General features: G+C 36.6%; 1 protein-coding gene across 1 annotated transcript; it reads right to left on the bottom strand.

The window, feature by feature from the left end:
- Window positions 1-12203: 12203 nt before the first annotated feature.
- On the bottom strand, window positions 12204-16361 carry IRX3 (iroquois homeobox 3). The gene is made up of 4 exons (XM_075188837.1): window positions 15921-16361; window positions 13959-14940; window positions 13050-13116; window positions 12204-12565 (listed from the first exon to the last, which is right to left on the bottom strand). Exons 1-4 carry the CDS (start codon window positions 16140-16142, stop codon window positions 12511-12513), a joined length of 1326 nt encoding a protein of 441 aa, XP_075044938.1. The 5' UTR covers window positions 16143-16361; the 3' UTR covers window positions 12204-12510.
- Window positions 16362-18000: the final 1639 nt, after the last annotated feature.

Genomic DNA, 18000 nt, shown 5'->3' with positions numbered 1-18000 from the left:
ATGTCTTCAATGTTCATAAGGTCTCAACAAAATTTGATCCCAAAGGGAGGGTGTTGTATATCCGGATATTGTTTTCCACCAATGTTCATACATATAAATAAGCAGAAAAAGATCGTGTTACTCTGTGTTCACTTATATTCTACTACGATCAAAAAAACCTTATAATGCCCGTGTAGTATAAAAGGTATTTTAATTATCACCATGTGTGACCAGAAGTTCCCCGCTGAAAAAATACACTTACACAGGAGGATATCTGTGATTCCAATGATGGTAATGGATTACACTTGTAGATCTTCAATTAAATCCACGTAATTCTTTGAGTATAAGCTCAAAAGAAAAATAAAAGTGCTCCAAATGGTGCATTACCGTAATAAAAATGAATTTATTCTAAGCACAATATAAAAACAAGTAAAAGGTATGATCTGAGTGAAATCGCTGCTGAACCTGATACGGTTGGACTCTTACCCCATGTGGGATGATCTTGCGCATGTAGGGAAACCTTTATATCCCTCTCCAGAGATCGGGTTGCCGGCTGGTTACCACTGCATACTTCCCAACACTTGGGTTTGAATTCCTCTCCTCTCAGGGAATCAGCGTGTTTCCTCTCAGTCCTCCTCGTCACCGCCTCGCTGCTGCCGTCCCTAGCTGTCGCTAAGGCGATGGAGAAGACCTGTGACGTCGCCCTGAACTCTGTTTGCATATATTTTTAGGTTTAGTTAAGGTTATTGAGAAGTTGGTTGCAACCCAATAGGAAACCTGTCAGTCAACCACAATATTTATGATCCATTCCAGTTAGGATATAGGAGATGACATAGTACTGAAATTACCCTGGTACGTGTGCTTAATGATGGCAAGAGACAGAGGTGATTGTTCAATCTTAAACCTCAAGGACCTCTCTGCCGCATTTGATACGGTGGACCAAGGGATTCTAAGAAGTGCCTGAAAAATTGCTGTGTATTGGGTGGCACAGTTCTTAGCTGGTTCAAATTTTTTCTCACTGGCAGGTCATACAGAGGGGTTGGGTATGTTACTGCAACTACCACAATTCCGACAACAGTTTACCCAACTTGGTAAGAGCAACCCTGTCAATCACAATACACTGGTAAGCCCGAAGTTTTCAAATCACTATTTGCCACAATCGCAAGGAATGAAGATGCCGGCAGTACAAAATCATGTGACTTTACAGGACAATACTATTATTAGTCGTGTTAAGAGACTAATGCAAGGAAGCAGCACCTGTACAATGTACAAGCCTTGGTAAAAAAAAAAACATTGCACAGCCAGCATCTCTTTGCATTACTCTCTTAACATGACTAATAGTATCATCCTGCAAAGTCATGTGACTCTCTGCTGCCGGCATCTTCATTGCTTGCGATTGTGACAGGTGGTCATTTGAAACCTTCAGACTTACCAGTGTATCGTGATTGACAGGTTTGCATTTACCAAGTCAGATAAACTGTTGTCAGAGTTGTGGTAGTGGCGGTAATGACTACCACCGATACAGATTATCTTCAGGATTGTACTCATCTGCACCAGTGCCCCTATCAGTCAGCGTTCCACAGGGCACTATCCTATTACCCATGCTACCAGTGGGTGAAATATAAATAGATATACAAATATAATAGAAAACAAAGGCGATCCACATCTAAAATTTTCCACACAAAAGAAAAAATTGTTACAAATAAAGTATTTTCTAACAACCCAAGGAGAATATCTTCTTCTTTATTTTTCAGTACAGAGATAAACGATTCTTCAATAGGTCAACCCTTCCCCGAAAACGAGAATACTACATAGTGTAGTATTTTAGTACATAAGTTGCTGAGCTATCAAAATCTTAAAAACACCCTATATTGTGTCAGTCGGTATTCCAAGGACACCAGATAAGTTGATCTAATCCTTTTGTCACCAAACTTACTAGAGGTCAGGTATAATAGCGCTTTTGAGTATAGTTCAAATCTTCTTCTTCCTTCCTCCGCTTCTGTAATATATACAAAGGGATCCAAGTTTCCAGAAATTTTTATTTCACTGGGTGAAGTAATCAGATGTCATGGCCTGGACTGCCGGCTATAGCGACAATACTGAACTGTACTTGTCCATTGCTCCAGGTATAAAGAACTCCATACCAACCCTAAATGGCTCTTTGGCTGAGCTCCCAAAAGCGATGAGTGCTGAGATTGAATCCTAATAATACAGAGATTTTTTTGATAAGGAGCTCAATGTTAAATCACAAGATCACAGCTGGGCCAAACAACAGAGTTGATGCTTGGGGATTTGGAGTTGCAATATGTGGATCTTGGTGTTGTACTTCATTGGGGATTGACCTATAAATATTAGGGGCCTGATTCAGTTTCACTTTTCACACTGCGCATGCTAATAAAGGGCCTGATGTAGAGTCAGACGAGAGGCCAACTGAACAGTGCAAAAAGCTCTTGTAGCCAAGGATCCGTCTCAGTTTGCATTAAGAATGAGACAGATCTCCCCCTTGCACCTCTCTGCACTTAGAGAAGTGGAACGAAGAAGCTAATGGGCGAACCTAGCAATGTAAAGGCGTCTTCATGCATTTTACTTGCTATGCTGAGTTTAAAGTAGCCACAGATAGGTCTCTAGGAGAAGTATCTTTTGCAGGTGCTTTCTGCTGGTGCCACAGATCTTGCAGTTTTTAAAAAGGAATTTAAAAATGTATTATATTTACAAAATGTGTGCACCCTGTCCCAAAAGCTTATTTTTTTCCCATTAATTTATTTATTCATTTATCTGCTTTACAGTTCTGCTGTGACTGATACACTTAAGTGTATCATGCACACTGGCCCATAAGGCACATAAATAGGTGTGTTTATGCAATTTGCATAGTAATCTGAGTTACATGGATCTAAAGATCTGTTTGACTTTGAATACTGCCTAAATTACTAGATGCAATTTACACTTACAAATTAAGTGTAAATTGTGTCCCACTCTACAGGCCCAAAGTGAACATAGGATTTCAGACCTGCGACTTTCTGGTACTCACGACTCCTTTGGCCTTAAGAGGAGTTCTAATGTAGGCAATGTACAGTAAGGGCGTACCTAGAATCTCCCATACTACATTTGGGGCTCCAGCTTTTAGCTTTGCAGCTTCTACTCTCTGGAATCAGCTGCCTCATACAAGGCCCCCACTCTAGAAGTCTTCAAAAACAGACGAAAGACCTGTTTATTCAAGCATTTCATTAATGTCCATTATTTTCTATACCTTGTTATTCCTTTATATGTTTATATGTTTAGTTTGTATGATGTGTTTTTTAATCTGCAAATGCAAAGTACTTTGTGTCCTACTTGCAGAAAAGTGCTATATAAATAAAACTTCACTAAATTCGAGGCATTGACTTGCAGCCTATTAGGCTGTAAATGTGATGACTTCAAACACAAGACATGATCGGTAATGTCAATGCAAGTTTGGAGGGGGATAACATATGTCTACTAGGTTATTTGAGCTTTTTGACATATAACAGCAGCCCTTTAGTCATTGGCTGCACACTATGGAATGTACATTTGGATGTTTGTGATGAAAGTGTTGGAAACACTCTAATATAGTTTACTTTTGAGAATGTTGCAGTGAAATTGCAGGGTGAGATTAAACATTGCATTTTACATCCATGAGTCAAGGTTGAAGGTTTCCTTCACTGGGTTTTTATTCTGCGATATAGAAAGGTAGGGAAAATAAGTAGAGGCCCCATTGATGTGAAAATGGAAATTTAGATTTAATATAGATTATTGGGGTTAGTATTGTATAATTTATTTTCTTTAAATTATTTTAGCTTTTGTTTGTTGTATTCAAAGTATTGGAAAACGAAATACATCAATCTGATCTTTTTTTATTATTATTATTATTATTATTATTATTATTCTTATTATTACTATCCTTTATTTTTAAAAAGCCAACTTATTACACAGAGCCGTACATTGTGAGAATCATGATACAATGTGATGATACAATGTGATGAAATGGGATGTTAGTTATTAGAACAATAAGAAAATATAATAATTACAATTGTCTTATAAATCTGTTCAAAGCCTTTGCCTATTTTTATTTTTATCTGTACTTTGCCTATTTTTATTTTTATCTGTACTTTGCCTATTTTTATTTTTATCTGTACTTGCCTATTTTTTTTTTACAAACTACAGCTTTTGTTACACAAAGTAGGTATAAGGGAGTTTTGGGGCTTAGAGCAAAACAGATGAGGGGACAATTGCGAAAACTGCCACAACTGCAGGGGTGAGGCCACTACGTGCTGATTATTTTTAACTAATTTATGTAAAACAGATGAAGAAACTAAACAAAACTGTCTTTTGTGTTTAATTACAAGTATATATAAATAGGGAAGAGAACAATGTATAAAACACATGGTATGTATACACACTGTCAGTGCTGACTTCTGTTCCATCACTCAGTTTTCATTGAGACAAGTTGACCAACTGTTTGAAAAAATAATTAGCGCTTAATATGTATGGTATGGAGGTATAGCATTACACTTCCACGCTCTTGATTTGTTTGGCACATTCCAGACCTTGTTAAACCTCCTGTAACCTTTTAGTCGGTGTTGATAAAACCCCCATTTACACGTGTTTTCAACATGCATTCTGCATATTTTCCCTTCACACACAGGCTGTAAATTAATTAGCTCACATGATAATTGTGTTAATGTTTAAAGAGGAGAGACTAGAATCACAAATATTGATTTAAATATAGCTCAGAGATCCTTAAGAACACTTAATCACTCCATTAAATATGCATCTGCTACAGAAACAGATCTGAATTATGAAACTGTTATCAAGCTGTATTTTTTTTAAGGAAACTATTTCAATTTCTGATTGTAGAAATGTGATGTTAGTTATTAGAGCAATAAGAAAATATAATAATTACAGTTGTCTTAGAAATCTGTTGTAAGTATATATATATATATATATATATATATATATATTTATAAATATTATTTTTTTTTACTAACAGGAACCCCTGTTCTCTATTTTTGTGGAGGTGATGTAGTATTTTCTGCACAGGGCGGTCAGGTGGTTCAACAGTCCGTATGATGATGGTTAATATCATTACCATGTATGTACATCCTTGCTTCGCGCCAACTCCTCCTCCAATCATACATGCAATGGCTGTGGCCACACAAAGCGGTCACTTGAAGGCAAATTTGGAGGCGTAAAGGCGAAGCTTTTCCCTTCATATTTGCATTCATACATAAAACCCTTATACCCTGAAGAAGTCCCACTTGACGAAACTCGTTGGATACTATTAATGACCCACACCACTCCAAGCATCCCACTAGGCAACCGGAATCCCGGGAGAAAAAGCAACACTAAGCAATTGGGAAGCAGAATCAGAGCGTATGTTCCATGGCACTTGATCTGCGTTCCAGCAGCCATCCTGGATCCAGACAACATTAGCAAAACGCCTGCACACGTTGCTTCTTGTTGCCTATTACACAAAAACTGCTCTTCAAAGAGCAATATTGAGCTATATACACTGTGCAATCACAGAGGACTGGGCATTAAATATTTTTGAGCTATAATACAGAAGTACAACAAACCTAGGACACCAGGGCTGCATCTTATCATTACTCTTATCAAAACCTTCTACTTCCTCTGCTAGCTTTTTTCCACATTGCCCATCCTTCACTATCTACCTCCCTTTTACCTCCTCCTTACTAACCAATTACACAGCTATAAAATTTTACTTCCACATTATCTTTACTCCAATACCTGCACCCAGCTATAACCTACTCCCTCCTTTCCCCTATCCCCTCTCCCTCACCCAACTCACCACCCCCTCTTCTCTCACCTACAGGTCAAGAAGAAGTGATTTGACTACCCAGAGACCCACAAGGACTACAGCTATATTCTACAATGAGAATTGTTACATCCCTACAGGGATAACTGATATATCCATAATTTGCATAGGACGCAAAAAAAATTCTGTCAAAGCGGGAATTTTCAGCCTGTATTGTTCTAAAGAACAACGCGGGCTGCGCACAATTACAGTTACTACGGTATTATCAACACTGATTTTTGCTTTGAACCCCCTGAGCTGTGAGCATACAGGTAAACCCTCTCCCCCATCCGTTCTTCTCATTGACAGATTTCAACACAGACACCACAACTTCCGCCATGGAAACCTCAAATACCCCTTTATTTACAATATGTTATTCATTATCCAAAATGCTTGGTAATAAATGTTTTCAGGATAAGGTTTTTTTTTATGTTGGAACATACATTTAAAAATGACCAATGTTTTTTTCTCATCTGTCTATGGCAACCCTCTCTTCCTAAGATTGTTTAGCAGTGTCCCTAACAGTGAGAGTAGGGCCAAGTTATTGCTGATAATGTCTGTGTATATGACATTATCAAGAGAAACAGGAATCATTTCCTTGTTTTCTTTCCGTCTTTGGTATTTTATGGATAACAGGTTTTCAGAAGAGATCCCATACGTGTTTTTGCCTTGGGGATGGTCTGGACTTTATATTCTGGTCATAACTGCTCCAAGATTACAGATAAAAAAAAATCCCAACTCCCTGCTTCCTAGTACCCAAAAAAATCTGAAACAGAAAACTGGGCCATGTATGTGAATTTTGCTCTATAGAGGTTTGCTTTTTCCATTGTTAGTAGTTTATGCTTTATGTCTCATACATATTATTTTGTTTTTGTATTATTACTGAAGACATTTCAAAAGTTGTTTGACCCCACATGGGACTAGTAATGTATGGAGCATTTTGTAATATATTGTCTCACAATCATCTTATGCCCCTTTACTATGTAGAGTAAACCAATAAAATTTCAGTCTCAAAACATTTCAGGACAGATATACTAAACTTCTAAAAAGGAAAAAAGTGGAGGTGTTGTCCATAGTAACCAATCAGATTCTAGCAATCAGATTCTAGAATCTTCTAGAGAAATGACAGCAAGAATCTGATTGGTGGCTCTGGGCAACACTTCCACCTTTTCTTTTTAGATGGGAGGGATAATCTACCCCTTAGTGTCATAGCACTTTCTCTTTTAAATGAAATCCTTACTCCACAGACATCCTGACTTTAAACAATTTCACTAGTCTGTAACTTGAAAACCCTGCATTTCTATCTCACAGAGTAAAAGGACTTTAAGTAGATTAAGGTATTAAGGTATTTTACAAGTCTTTAAAGTTGAAAACAATTAAGTTTAAAATAAGTCTTGAAAATCTATTGAACAGATAAAATGTATCATTGGTGGTTTTTAGGGATGTTTTTGGAACTGATGTTGCGTTTTGAGTGTATAGTCCCTAAATAATTGACATATTCCCCTACATAAGTCCCCCATCCTTCATTATATTTACTGACAAATATAATTAGTCTATAAAGGCCATGTTAAGGAAAATTAACATGATCAAGGTGAATACACTAAAATATATATAAACCATTGCAGTGCTTCTCTGTGGCAGTGCTGCTTCAGGAATGCGCTTTAGGTGCATAGACAGTAACTACACCCCTCATAGTACCTCGTAGTATTTAAGTTTTATCCCACACTACATTGGAATGCCCCTCAGTATAGCAAACTTGATGAGGTCAGTGGATACCAATGTTATGTTTAAAAATGTACAGACTGCGTGTTAATATTTACATGTGCTATTTAGTTGCCTGTCAACAGCATTCTTGCATAAAAAAAAGATTGCTCTTGTGGTATGGACCTAAATTTATCATTTTATATGTGTCCTTATTTAAATGGCCAAATTGGTAACTTAATTAATTCTAATAAATCAATCATCTTTATAAGAAACAAGTTTACATACGCTGTCTTCCAATTGTGGTATTTGTGCTTTTTAATAATTGTGACATTCCACTCTGGAGTGCTCTCAACCTAAGTGATGTCATGGAAGAATGTTAATTGTTTTTCTACTGAGGGACTGATGAGGAAAGTTTAAGGGGTGACTTTTACATGTGGACAATGGCAAAAGAATAGTTATAAGGATCAATACAAAACAACAGTACAAGGTTATAACATAATTCAATACATTGCTTCTCACTAAAGACTAAACAGGTGGGGTGACAGTCACTGTCAATGTGTTATATGCATCAATCGTTATTTTTCTTATTCTTAAATTACCTAGTGAGGGCTTTTAGAATAGATATAAACAATCATTACCGATATAGTAGCGACAGCAATTAGTGAGGTTTCACATGTGAGAGGCTTTAATGGGATCTGTTTTACGTAGATCACATAGGCAATACACATGAGAAACTCACTGCTTGGCTGCCTTCAACTTTGCTGCTGCAAAGCCATCCATGTGAAACTAGCCTAAAAGAAAACAATTATAATAATATTCAAATCAAGTATTTATATGACCATATGAAGGACATGCTTAGGGGTCGGGTATAAGGGGCAGTAGCATTACAGACAGGAGGCATTTGGAGGCTTGGGCAAACTAGACTAGTTCAGAACACTTTTACTGTGTGCGCAATGAGAATTGTAATTTATCTGCTTTTCAACGACATCTCAGATGTATTTCTGGCTGATGAAATAACAGCTAAACACCACATTACAACAGACACTTGGGGCTAGATTTACTAAGCTGCGGGTTTGAAAAAGTGGGGGCCTATAGCAACCAATCAGATTCTAGCTATCATTTATTTAGTGCTTTCTACAAAATGACAGCTAAAATCTGATTGGTTGCTATAGGCAACTTCCCCACTTTTTCAAACCCCCAGCTTAGTAAATCTGGCCCTTGGTCATTTCAGTTAGGGGGCTCTTTGACATCTATACCTTGGGTTCCAAAACACGTTGTTCAGGGGCTAACTGTTGCCATATCTGTATCAAAAATTGTTGTTACTTGCTTACATGGCAATAGAAATCCAACATCATTTATAGGTGAAATTATAGTGATTATGTCCCTTTCAGAAAACATTCAATGATAAAGTATTAATAAAGTATGTTAATATTGGTGTCTATGACAATATTAATGTCACAGTCGTAAAGATTTTGACATACTCATATTTTCTAAGATGACTAATTAGCAAAGTAAGCTCATAAACAGTTATACATATTTTACATATTTCTATCCGGAAGCTGCTGGTGTAAACAGTAACGCAAAGAACATTCTGCACAACATTCCAAGAAGTCTTTAGGATAATGTCAAACAAGCAATTGTTTGTGGCTCATTTGATCACAAAGTCAACAATTAATTGTTGCCTAACTTTAATTTATTAGGGCGGCCTCTACCACCCTGCTCCCCTTCCCCCCATGCAACCCCCCCTAGCCTAACCCTACATCTCCCCCATCTAACTTTAACTCTGTCCTCTATTGGGAAGAACGGGTATTTAATCAACTTCTTAAATTAAGCAGAAACCCCCTTTGAGCAATTGCCCATATAAATAAGGATTTCTTTTAAATGTAATTAACTTTTTCCTGTGTTCATAGACATTCGCATACAATTTGGCAATTGGATATAAAAGAAACATATAAACATACACTAGTATACACAGACTAAACAGAGAGTGCTAACGTTATTGTGTGTATATAAATATACTATCACTTCTATAGGGTCACCTAATTAATGCAAATACAGTCGATTCCTCATTCCTCATCATCGTCATCATCATCATCTATTTATAGCTTTCAATCATTTGCAAACAGGAGCAGAACTTAAGATCCAACACGTTAGCGAACTTTAAATAAAATATTAATTGCAAATCCTATGATTTTGTCATTACATTTCCATTAAAATATTTTTCATGGTATAGATTCAATCTAAATGTGACTGGCATTTACTAGTCCTTTTATTTTATAAGCTACATATTGCTTTCATCGGATCCATCTGTGTGTCCATGTGTACTTAGAGCACAGGCCCTTACATGACAACACTTGGTTTGTTAAAGGGTAGCTTTTACTGTATACACTACAGTGCCCTTGGTTGATCTACATATTAATAATTGACATCTGTGCAGTTGATAGATGTGAATAGAAACATTTACAATGCTGTACAAAACACCACCTTAGAGCAGGACTACAAATGTAAATATGAATGTTTATTTTTGCAATATGTTGCTTGCATTCTGCATTTAGTAACTGCACCCTGTACCATCTACACACATAGCGCTTTAATCATTTTTGGGCTACTGTTTGCAACGATTACATGTGTTGAGCTGAAAGCTTTGTAGCTCTATATAATGCAGTATTCTGGAGAGGCATATTGTTTGCAAGGTCACAATGGGGTATACTGGGTCGTAATGGAAAATTGCAAGAATTAAAAAATATGTTTTAATGATGCAAATATCACCATTTATGTATTTATAATTGTACATGTTTGGGTGACCAGATAGGCATGATCTGCGAGATTTCAGCCTTTGGGCAGGAAATGGATTAACTAACCATCTATTACTGAAACACTAAAATCATATTGAGAATGCTACATTACACACAGATGCAAGAAGTGTGGACATATTTTTGACTGTCCAATTAAAGCTGAGTGTTTTTGTCTGCCTGTAACCAGAATTTTACGGAATGGCATTATTAGTTCAGAGGATGACAGGGAACAAAAATACACATGACCACAATGGACAGTCTCAGTAGTGCAAGCAGGTTTGTTTTCTTATTTTAAAATTAATACATCTGCCTGTGAATTTAAACAATCAAGAAATAACCTTCAAGTCTCTCTTTGCAGGTCACTCATTTCACTATTTGTGCTAATACTTTGCAGATTACTAGTTTGTTGATCTCTTTGAAACCTGTAGCCCATTGGCCAACTCCAAATACCCCTTAAATGATATTTCTATTTATGTTTTGAAAGCATTTCATAGATAAAAAAACAGAGAAGACACAAAACGCAATATTCTGAGATTGTACCTTTACAAATCTGACGTTTTAAATGGAACGCTGTACATGTAACGGTTTTTTTTTGGTTTTTTTACAGAACCTCTAACTTTCCGTACTACTTTATCATGCAGTATACAACAGGATTTGTGTAGTACGTATTGTACATTTTATAGGCAGGGCATTAATCTACATCAATTTAAGTGTCCAAGACATCAGGAGGTAGCGTTCTTTAAAATGTTTACTTATTTTCAATAGAGAATTTTTGTTGTGAAATTATGCAAAATAACACTTGCCAGGAAACAGCAATTCATAAAAAGGTATGGCAAGTTAAACATAGCACAAATCTGCTGAAAACCATAATAACAAATGGAAAACGGTAATATTGTTGTTTACCGATGTAAAGGAGGTTAGGCTAAATAAAGTTAATATTTGATTGGATGCTATGGATAGGTAAGCTATGGCATTATGCAAATCCTTTTAAAAAATATTTTACGACTATGTTAACAATTTAAATTTACGTTTACACTGACTGAGTCGGCATGTGGCATATACAACAAGACACAGCACATGCACTCTTAGCCATTAGTATATGTTGGAAACAGGCATGAATGTTTCTCAGTACATTAAAAAAATGGAATAAAAATAACGTCCAGCTTCCTCTAGTGCGGTGCTTTTCGCATAGATATAATATATTAAGCTATACCTAAATTAAAGCCTAGATCAAACATCGCTCACAAATATTAATGACATCGCACTTCATCAAAAGAAGTATTTATGTCTCCCAATCTGAATTTTATATGTACTTTTCTATATTCTGGAAGTTTGAAAGGTCAGCGACGTGTAACAACTATGAAACCATTGCAGAAACGGCCCATAGAGGGCGCTCCAAACCCACATTTCATTGCTGAAAAATCCTGTCCAGCCCCATTATGTTATCAGTGGCATCTTGAACAAATCCGTTCACAGTAAAGACCTTCAAATAGCTCTTTCTTGAAAGAAAACACAATAACATAACATTTGCAATCAATTAGTACACTGGTTCTGATGATGAGCTAAGTGTGATCGTTTAAAATCTACACCGTTTTGTTTGCCTCGTTTGAATGCAGCGTTCGATACCGTTTTAAACTCGGCACTGTATTATCATTTAATTAGTAACTGATACTTCAACGGCTATGCCACAAATTCTTTAATGTTTATTTTTAAGACCCAAGTATTTAGCAACTGTTATGCCCTCTGTAGAATAATATCGTGTCACATTTGTCAAAATTCAGTTTTACCCGATTTGAATAGGACACAAAGTTTGGCGTAGCCCTAGAGAAATACAAAGAGCGAGTTCTAAAATCGAATCTTTCTGTCTATGACAAAACGAAGTCAACGATGAAAGATTTAAGTAAATTCTCAACAATTTATTTATTAACCAAAAATATATACTTTCTTGTACAATTTGGTTTTTAAGACATATGTACATTTTTTACTATATATACAAAGGGGGAGAAAAGAAAAAAAGTGACACTTAATTATCACAGGACAAACCATACAAGCTCAACTAACCTGCATGAGAGTATAGAAACTGATATTTGATCTCCATCTTATACACAGACATGCGTACAATACGTAACTGTTCAGAGAATGTATTTTACAGTCATTACAACAAGGTAAAAATATTGAAATAAAAATTATTAAAACAAAGTGTTAGGACGACGACAACGCAGAGAGAATCATAGCAGCATCGAGTTGATTTTGGGACCTGAAAAGAAAATATTACATGTATATTAGTTAATGCAAAACTTTCCTGGATATCTTCCATAAAATATATTAAACTGAACTAGGTTTATGTATTTTGAAAAATCATGCTTTTGTTATTGTTAAATTAACGACGTAGTAATAACGTTTCTGTAAATACATAAAATATAAAACAATCCTCTAAAAGAAGTTTTCTTTAATAATCCTGTTCAAATAGGGCAGTGTCTGCCAATTCTATTAAGTATTCTGGGCTGCTCTCGTATACAATTATGTGGTCATAATGACAGACATAAAATGAAATATAATTGTAAATTACTTAGTGATTCATTGGCCCATTAACAGCAATAAGGGGTTGTTGTAAACAAAAACCGCATTGCAAACAACATTAAGTTCGCTTTAAAAAATAAAAAAAATAATATATATATATAATTTTGCATTAAATCTGTTTTTTATATATTTCAATATTAACCTACATCATATTTTCTTACCTTCTTTGAACTGGTTGAAAAGCTGTACTTAGAATTTTTTTCTCTATATCCAACGTGCTTGGCCGATCTATGAAAATTAAAACAAAAACCTGTAAGCAAAATATATTTCCATCTAGTGTATTACAGATTATTCAAAACAATTTCATCGCGTTCACATGAGAAAATTGTATTTGACAACATGATTGTAAAATGGAAAGGGCAATTCATTATAGCCGAAAAGTTTTTTTGAAATGTGAAGTTGTCAGACTGTAGTGAACTTCATTTGTATCACTTTAAAACAATCAGTCCTTGCTGATATTTTCGGCATATTACCGTCATTAATTGCATAATTACGATATAAGTTAATAAGCATAAACACTCTAGGACATGAGAAGAATATTTTCTATATTGTGTATGCAGAATCTTTCTCAGTGTTCTAAACTAAGTAGAAAAAAAGGTTGACAACATGCAAAACAGCGTACAATTAGTATATAACGACGGAAATACAGTTTGCATAATTTCCCTTTCAATTTATTACAGAAGGTAACTTAATGAAGCATAATATACAATGTAATAATATTTAAACACAATTTATATATATATATATATATATATATATATATGTGTATATATATATATATATATATATATATATATATATATATGAATATAAATGTACACTTCGTTATATATATATATATATATATATATATATATATATATATATATAAATATATATATATACAGATATGGAAAGTGTTTGTGTATATCTCTCGGTAGGCTTTTTTAATTGTTCTTGTTATATATGCATGCACCTGGTGCGCTGCGACGCAGTATCTCTTATCTTATGGAACATAGTTACATTATTTTTACACTGTACACATGTACTGTACAATACACGCAGGTTGCTAACGTCTATACTGTAGTCACCTGTTACTGGGTCTGTGCTGTGACCGTGTTCTCCGGCTTTGTTGAAGCCTGCATGGCCGGCACCCGCTGCCGTGTGAGTGGCACTCAGTCCTTGCAGAAAGTGAGCAGAGTTCAGTAAAGATAATTGCTGAGCAGAAAATGTCCTCCCAGTCCAACTCTGGAACCTACTCCCTGGACAGGTGATGAGTCTGTGTTGTGCTATCAGGCTCTGAGTGTTCACTGAGCCACTAGTGTGAGGGGACTTGCGAGGGTTATCGGGAGCAGTGGCTGTTTCTGCCAGGGACCAGATTTTGGGTTTATGGGCCGCTGGCAGGTTGTTTTCCTGGGAGGGGTTTGGAGATATGCTGTCCAGTTTGATCTGCTCACATGCGGGCTGGAGGGAGTTGGTCTCCACAGAGAGCTCACACTTGTCGTGCACTCTGCTGTCTCCAACTACAGACTTAAGGAACCTGTCCTCAGGAACATTTAAGTCCTCAAAACCATCGGAGCCCTCGGAGTCACTCCTAGCGTCGGTCTTAGAGTCTGAGTGTATATCAGTGTCCTGATCATCCAGGTCTTCTTTACTTTCAATGTCCTCCGTGTCAATATTTTCCAAATCGATCTCTTCTTCATCCTCACGCTTGTCCTCTTCATGGTCACTTCCATAGGAGTTCCCTTCCTCGTCTGTCCTGCTCCTGGGTGCCCAAGTCATTTTATTTTCCTTTTTAAGCCTCCTCCGGGCATTGGCAAACCAGGTGGACACTTGGGTGAGCGTCATCTTTGTGATGATGGCCAGCATAATCTTTTCACCCTTGGTGGGGTAAGGGTTCTTCCTGTGCTCACTGAGCCAGGCCTTGAGAGTGCTGGTGCTCTCCCTTGTTGCATTTTTTGGCCTCGATGGATCTCCAAACTGGTACTGTCCATATGGATAAAATGCCGGGTGATGGTGGGAAAAAGCTGCATGTTGTACTCCTGGGCTGTCCTTCATCTCATATTGGGTGCCCTGTATTAATAGAAATGTAGATTTCAGAATACAATAAACTGAAAAGCCTAGACATGCATCTTAATCTACAAAACCCTGAATGATTAATATTTTTTTTTATTTGCACACAATAACGTTAGATTCTGAATTATTATTATTAATAATTATTATTAGTAGTAGTATTATTATTATTGTTATTATTATTAAAGCAATCTCACATTGGATGCCTTCTTCCGACAAAAATAGAGGAAATTAGCTACATTCCAAAACATTGTTTCATGTTTTTGTCCCCCTGAAATATTTTCCCTTCATCTGTTTCCTTTCACAAGTTTGGTATCTGGATCTGTCAGCAAAGCACAGCTAATTTTACAATGAAAACAAACTTTTTGTTTAACCCCTGAGACCAGAGAAAACAAACTCCTAAAAGCTTTACTTCAAGATCAGAAGACAGTGTTACAGCACTGTTACAGCAGTAAAGTAGGTTTATCGCATACATTTTAATTATGCCATAATTTTAATAATACATCATCAAGTCCATTATGTCAGAAAGGGAAAGATCTGTCCATTGTTACTTTTTGGTACACAATGTACAGAGTTTTAAAAAAAATAATACTAATAAACAAAACAAAAATAACAACACCGTAAATCAGCAACCAGTTTTAAGTAATTCTCAAAAACCTTAACATAGTTAATGCAATATAGATAGATAGATAGATAGATATTGACACACACATATATACAGTAAACATACTGTAGAATGCGGACAAGTATTTCGCCGACAGAATTCTACAGTGGTTAAAGGGATCTGATCACATTTAAAGTAACAAGCAGTAGCTGTAGTGAGTTAAACAAGGATCATATTCAGAAAGTAATATCTGTAACTTTTGCCTGGTTTTCCTAACTCTTAGCACAAACTAGTGGTTAGTAGGGGAGGAGGACATCTATAGAAGGGTTAACCTGCAGAGGACAGGCATAGAGGCTCAGACTGGAGGTGCCCTTACCAGCTGTGTGAAGATAGGTAGCTCCGTAGTGTAGGGTAGGAAGGCTCCATAAGCCTGAGCTGCAGCAGCTGCTGCATAGGGAGCGCCATACATAGACGAGAGAACATTAGAAAGAGTCCCAGCCGGAGAGAGTTCTGCCCCGCTCCTGGTGCCCCCCACGCCTTGCCTGTCAGAGGGGTACAGGGGTCTGACGTACTGGTAGCCCAGCTGTGGAAAGGACATGGTGCCACAGCAGCAAACACGGCAATGGGGTTACTAGATAATATGGACCCCTTCTATGACTTGGGTCTTTTTCTCAACCTCCTACACATCAAGCAAGAGGGGTAGAGGGTCCAAGCTTGTATGGTCCTCGCAAGGCTCCCGGTGACTCTGTCCTCTCCCTCTGGTGCTATTGATCTGAGTGGACCCAGGTCAGCTCCTAACAGATTGCTTCAGATCATTGGCACTCACCCTCTGATTGACATTTCAAGTCTAGCGCAAGCTCCTCCCAAATCTTCCAGTCTAACTCTGCTTTCTCTTTTATCCACCACCCCTTCCCAAATCTCTCTGCTGATCTCTCGTTAACTACTACGATGCCAAAGGGCTTTCTCTGCAAAAGATTGTCACTTTGGATGCGGCCACTACTTTTGTGATCATGTAGCAGTTAATACTGTCTGAGGCGTCCTAAATTAGTCCAGGGTCTCCCGCGTTATTTTTTTCATAGAGGCAGAAGAAGCAAATGCTCTTTATATATATATATATATATATATACACACACACATATATATATATATATATATATATATATATATATATATATATATATATATATATATATATATATATATATATATATATACACTCTTGCACAACCCGCGGCTGTAATTTGGTTTACAGGAAATTGTATATTTAGAACTGCTATAAATACGTATTTGTGTTTAATGTCCACTTTCTAATCTCTTATATGCGGTAAATTTATCGTCACTTTTGCGCTACCTTCTCCCTGGACGTTGCATTAGGGTACAAGAGTTAAATATCTGGGTGTATGCAAATTACATATCTGGCTGTATGCAAATAGGGATTAGGGGTTGCAAAGGGATGAGATTCTGTTTCGTTGGGATTTTCTCTGCATCACATCTCACATCTTAAATCTCTTTAAAAAAGGATCTCGAATTAGTGTAAGCTATCAGTGGGCAAAATAGGGGGTTAATTTTCTCCTAATACGGGACTTCAAAGACTTGGAGGTCACAATTTTACATCAAAGAGGGGGAAAAAAGCAGGCAAATTGAAATCTTAACAAAGGGAAGACAGGGCAGCCCTCTGGGCGGTGTGTACATTTGTAGTGTGAGGAGGGAGACAATGGGAGGCACTGGGATTAAACCCATTAACACCTTTTTGTCTTGGTGTTAAACTGTAATTAGAAAATTTATGATCACTTTTCTTATTTGGAATTAGCCGCTTTCAGGATACCTGCTACTAGCGGAGGACACTTGAGAGGGGTTTATTTGACGGTACATGGCCACATTTACGACAAATCTTCCAGTGTGTTTTAGAGTGAGCCCCTGATCTCAGCACTTTTAGTACTTTCATACCTATCCAAAGTGTTAGTTATGACGGTAAAAATATAAAAGTAAAAATACACGATCGCCTATCTTTAAAAGATTTACAGATGCTGAATTAGAATTTTTTTTTTGCAAACTTTAATTATGATCATTAGCTTTTGATGTTATACCACGTTTCTTATTTCATATCCACTCTTTCTGCTGGGTTGATAAATTTATATTTAAATAAACGATCTCTGTTTAGTTTTCATTCCCCACATCCCTTAATCATAAATGCCGACCAACGAAAGCTTGCAATGGATATATTTCGACCTTCATTGGGGCTTAGTCTCAAGACAATGTTTCATCTTGTAATAGATACAGATTATTATATAACAAGTTTTAGAATTAAAATTCCCTGAATCAATATATGGAAATCTGAAAGAGACATCTCTAATCGTATTAAGGCTATCCTACTATTAATCCCTATATGCTAATCTATCTCATAATAACTCAGGATCTGCTAGGGATTTATATCCTACCAATATATTGCAGTACGC

The sequence above is a fragment of the Mixophyes fleayi genome, chromosome 10, assembly GCF_038048845.1.
Source record: "Mixophyes fleayi isolate aMixFle1 chromosome 10, aMixFle1.hap1, whole genome shotgun sequence".
Classification (NCBI taxonomy): domain Eukaryota; kingdom Metazoa; phylum Chordata; class Amphibia; order Anura; family Limnodynastidae; genus Mixophyes; species Mixophyes fleayi.
This window is presented reverse-complemented; position numbering and strand designations above follow the sequence as displayed.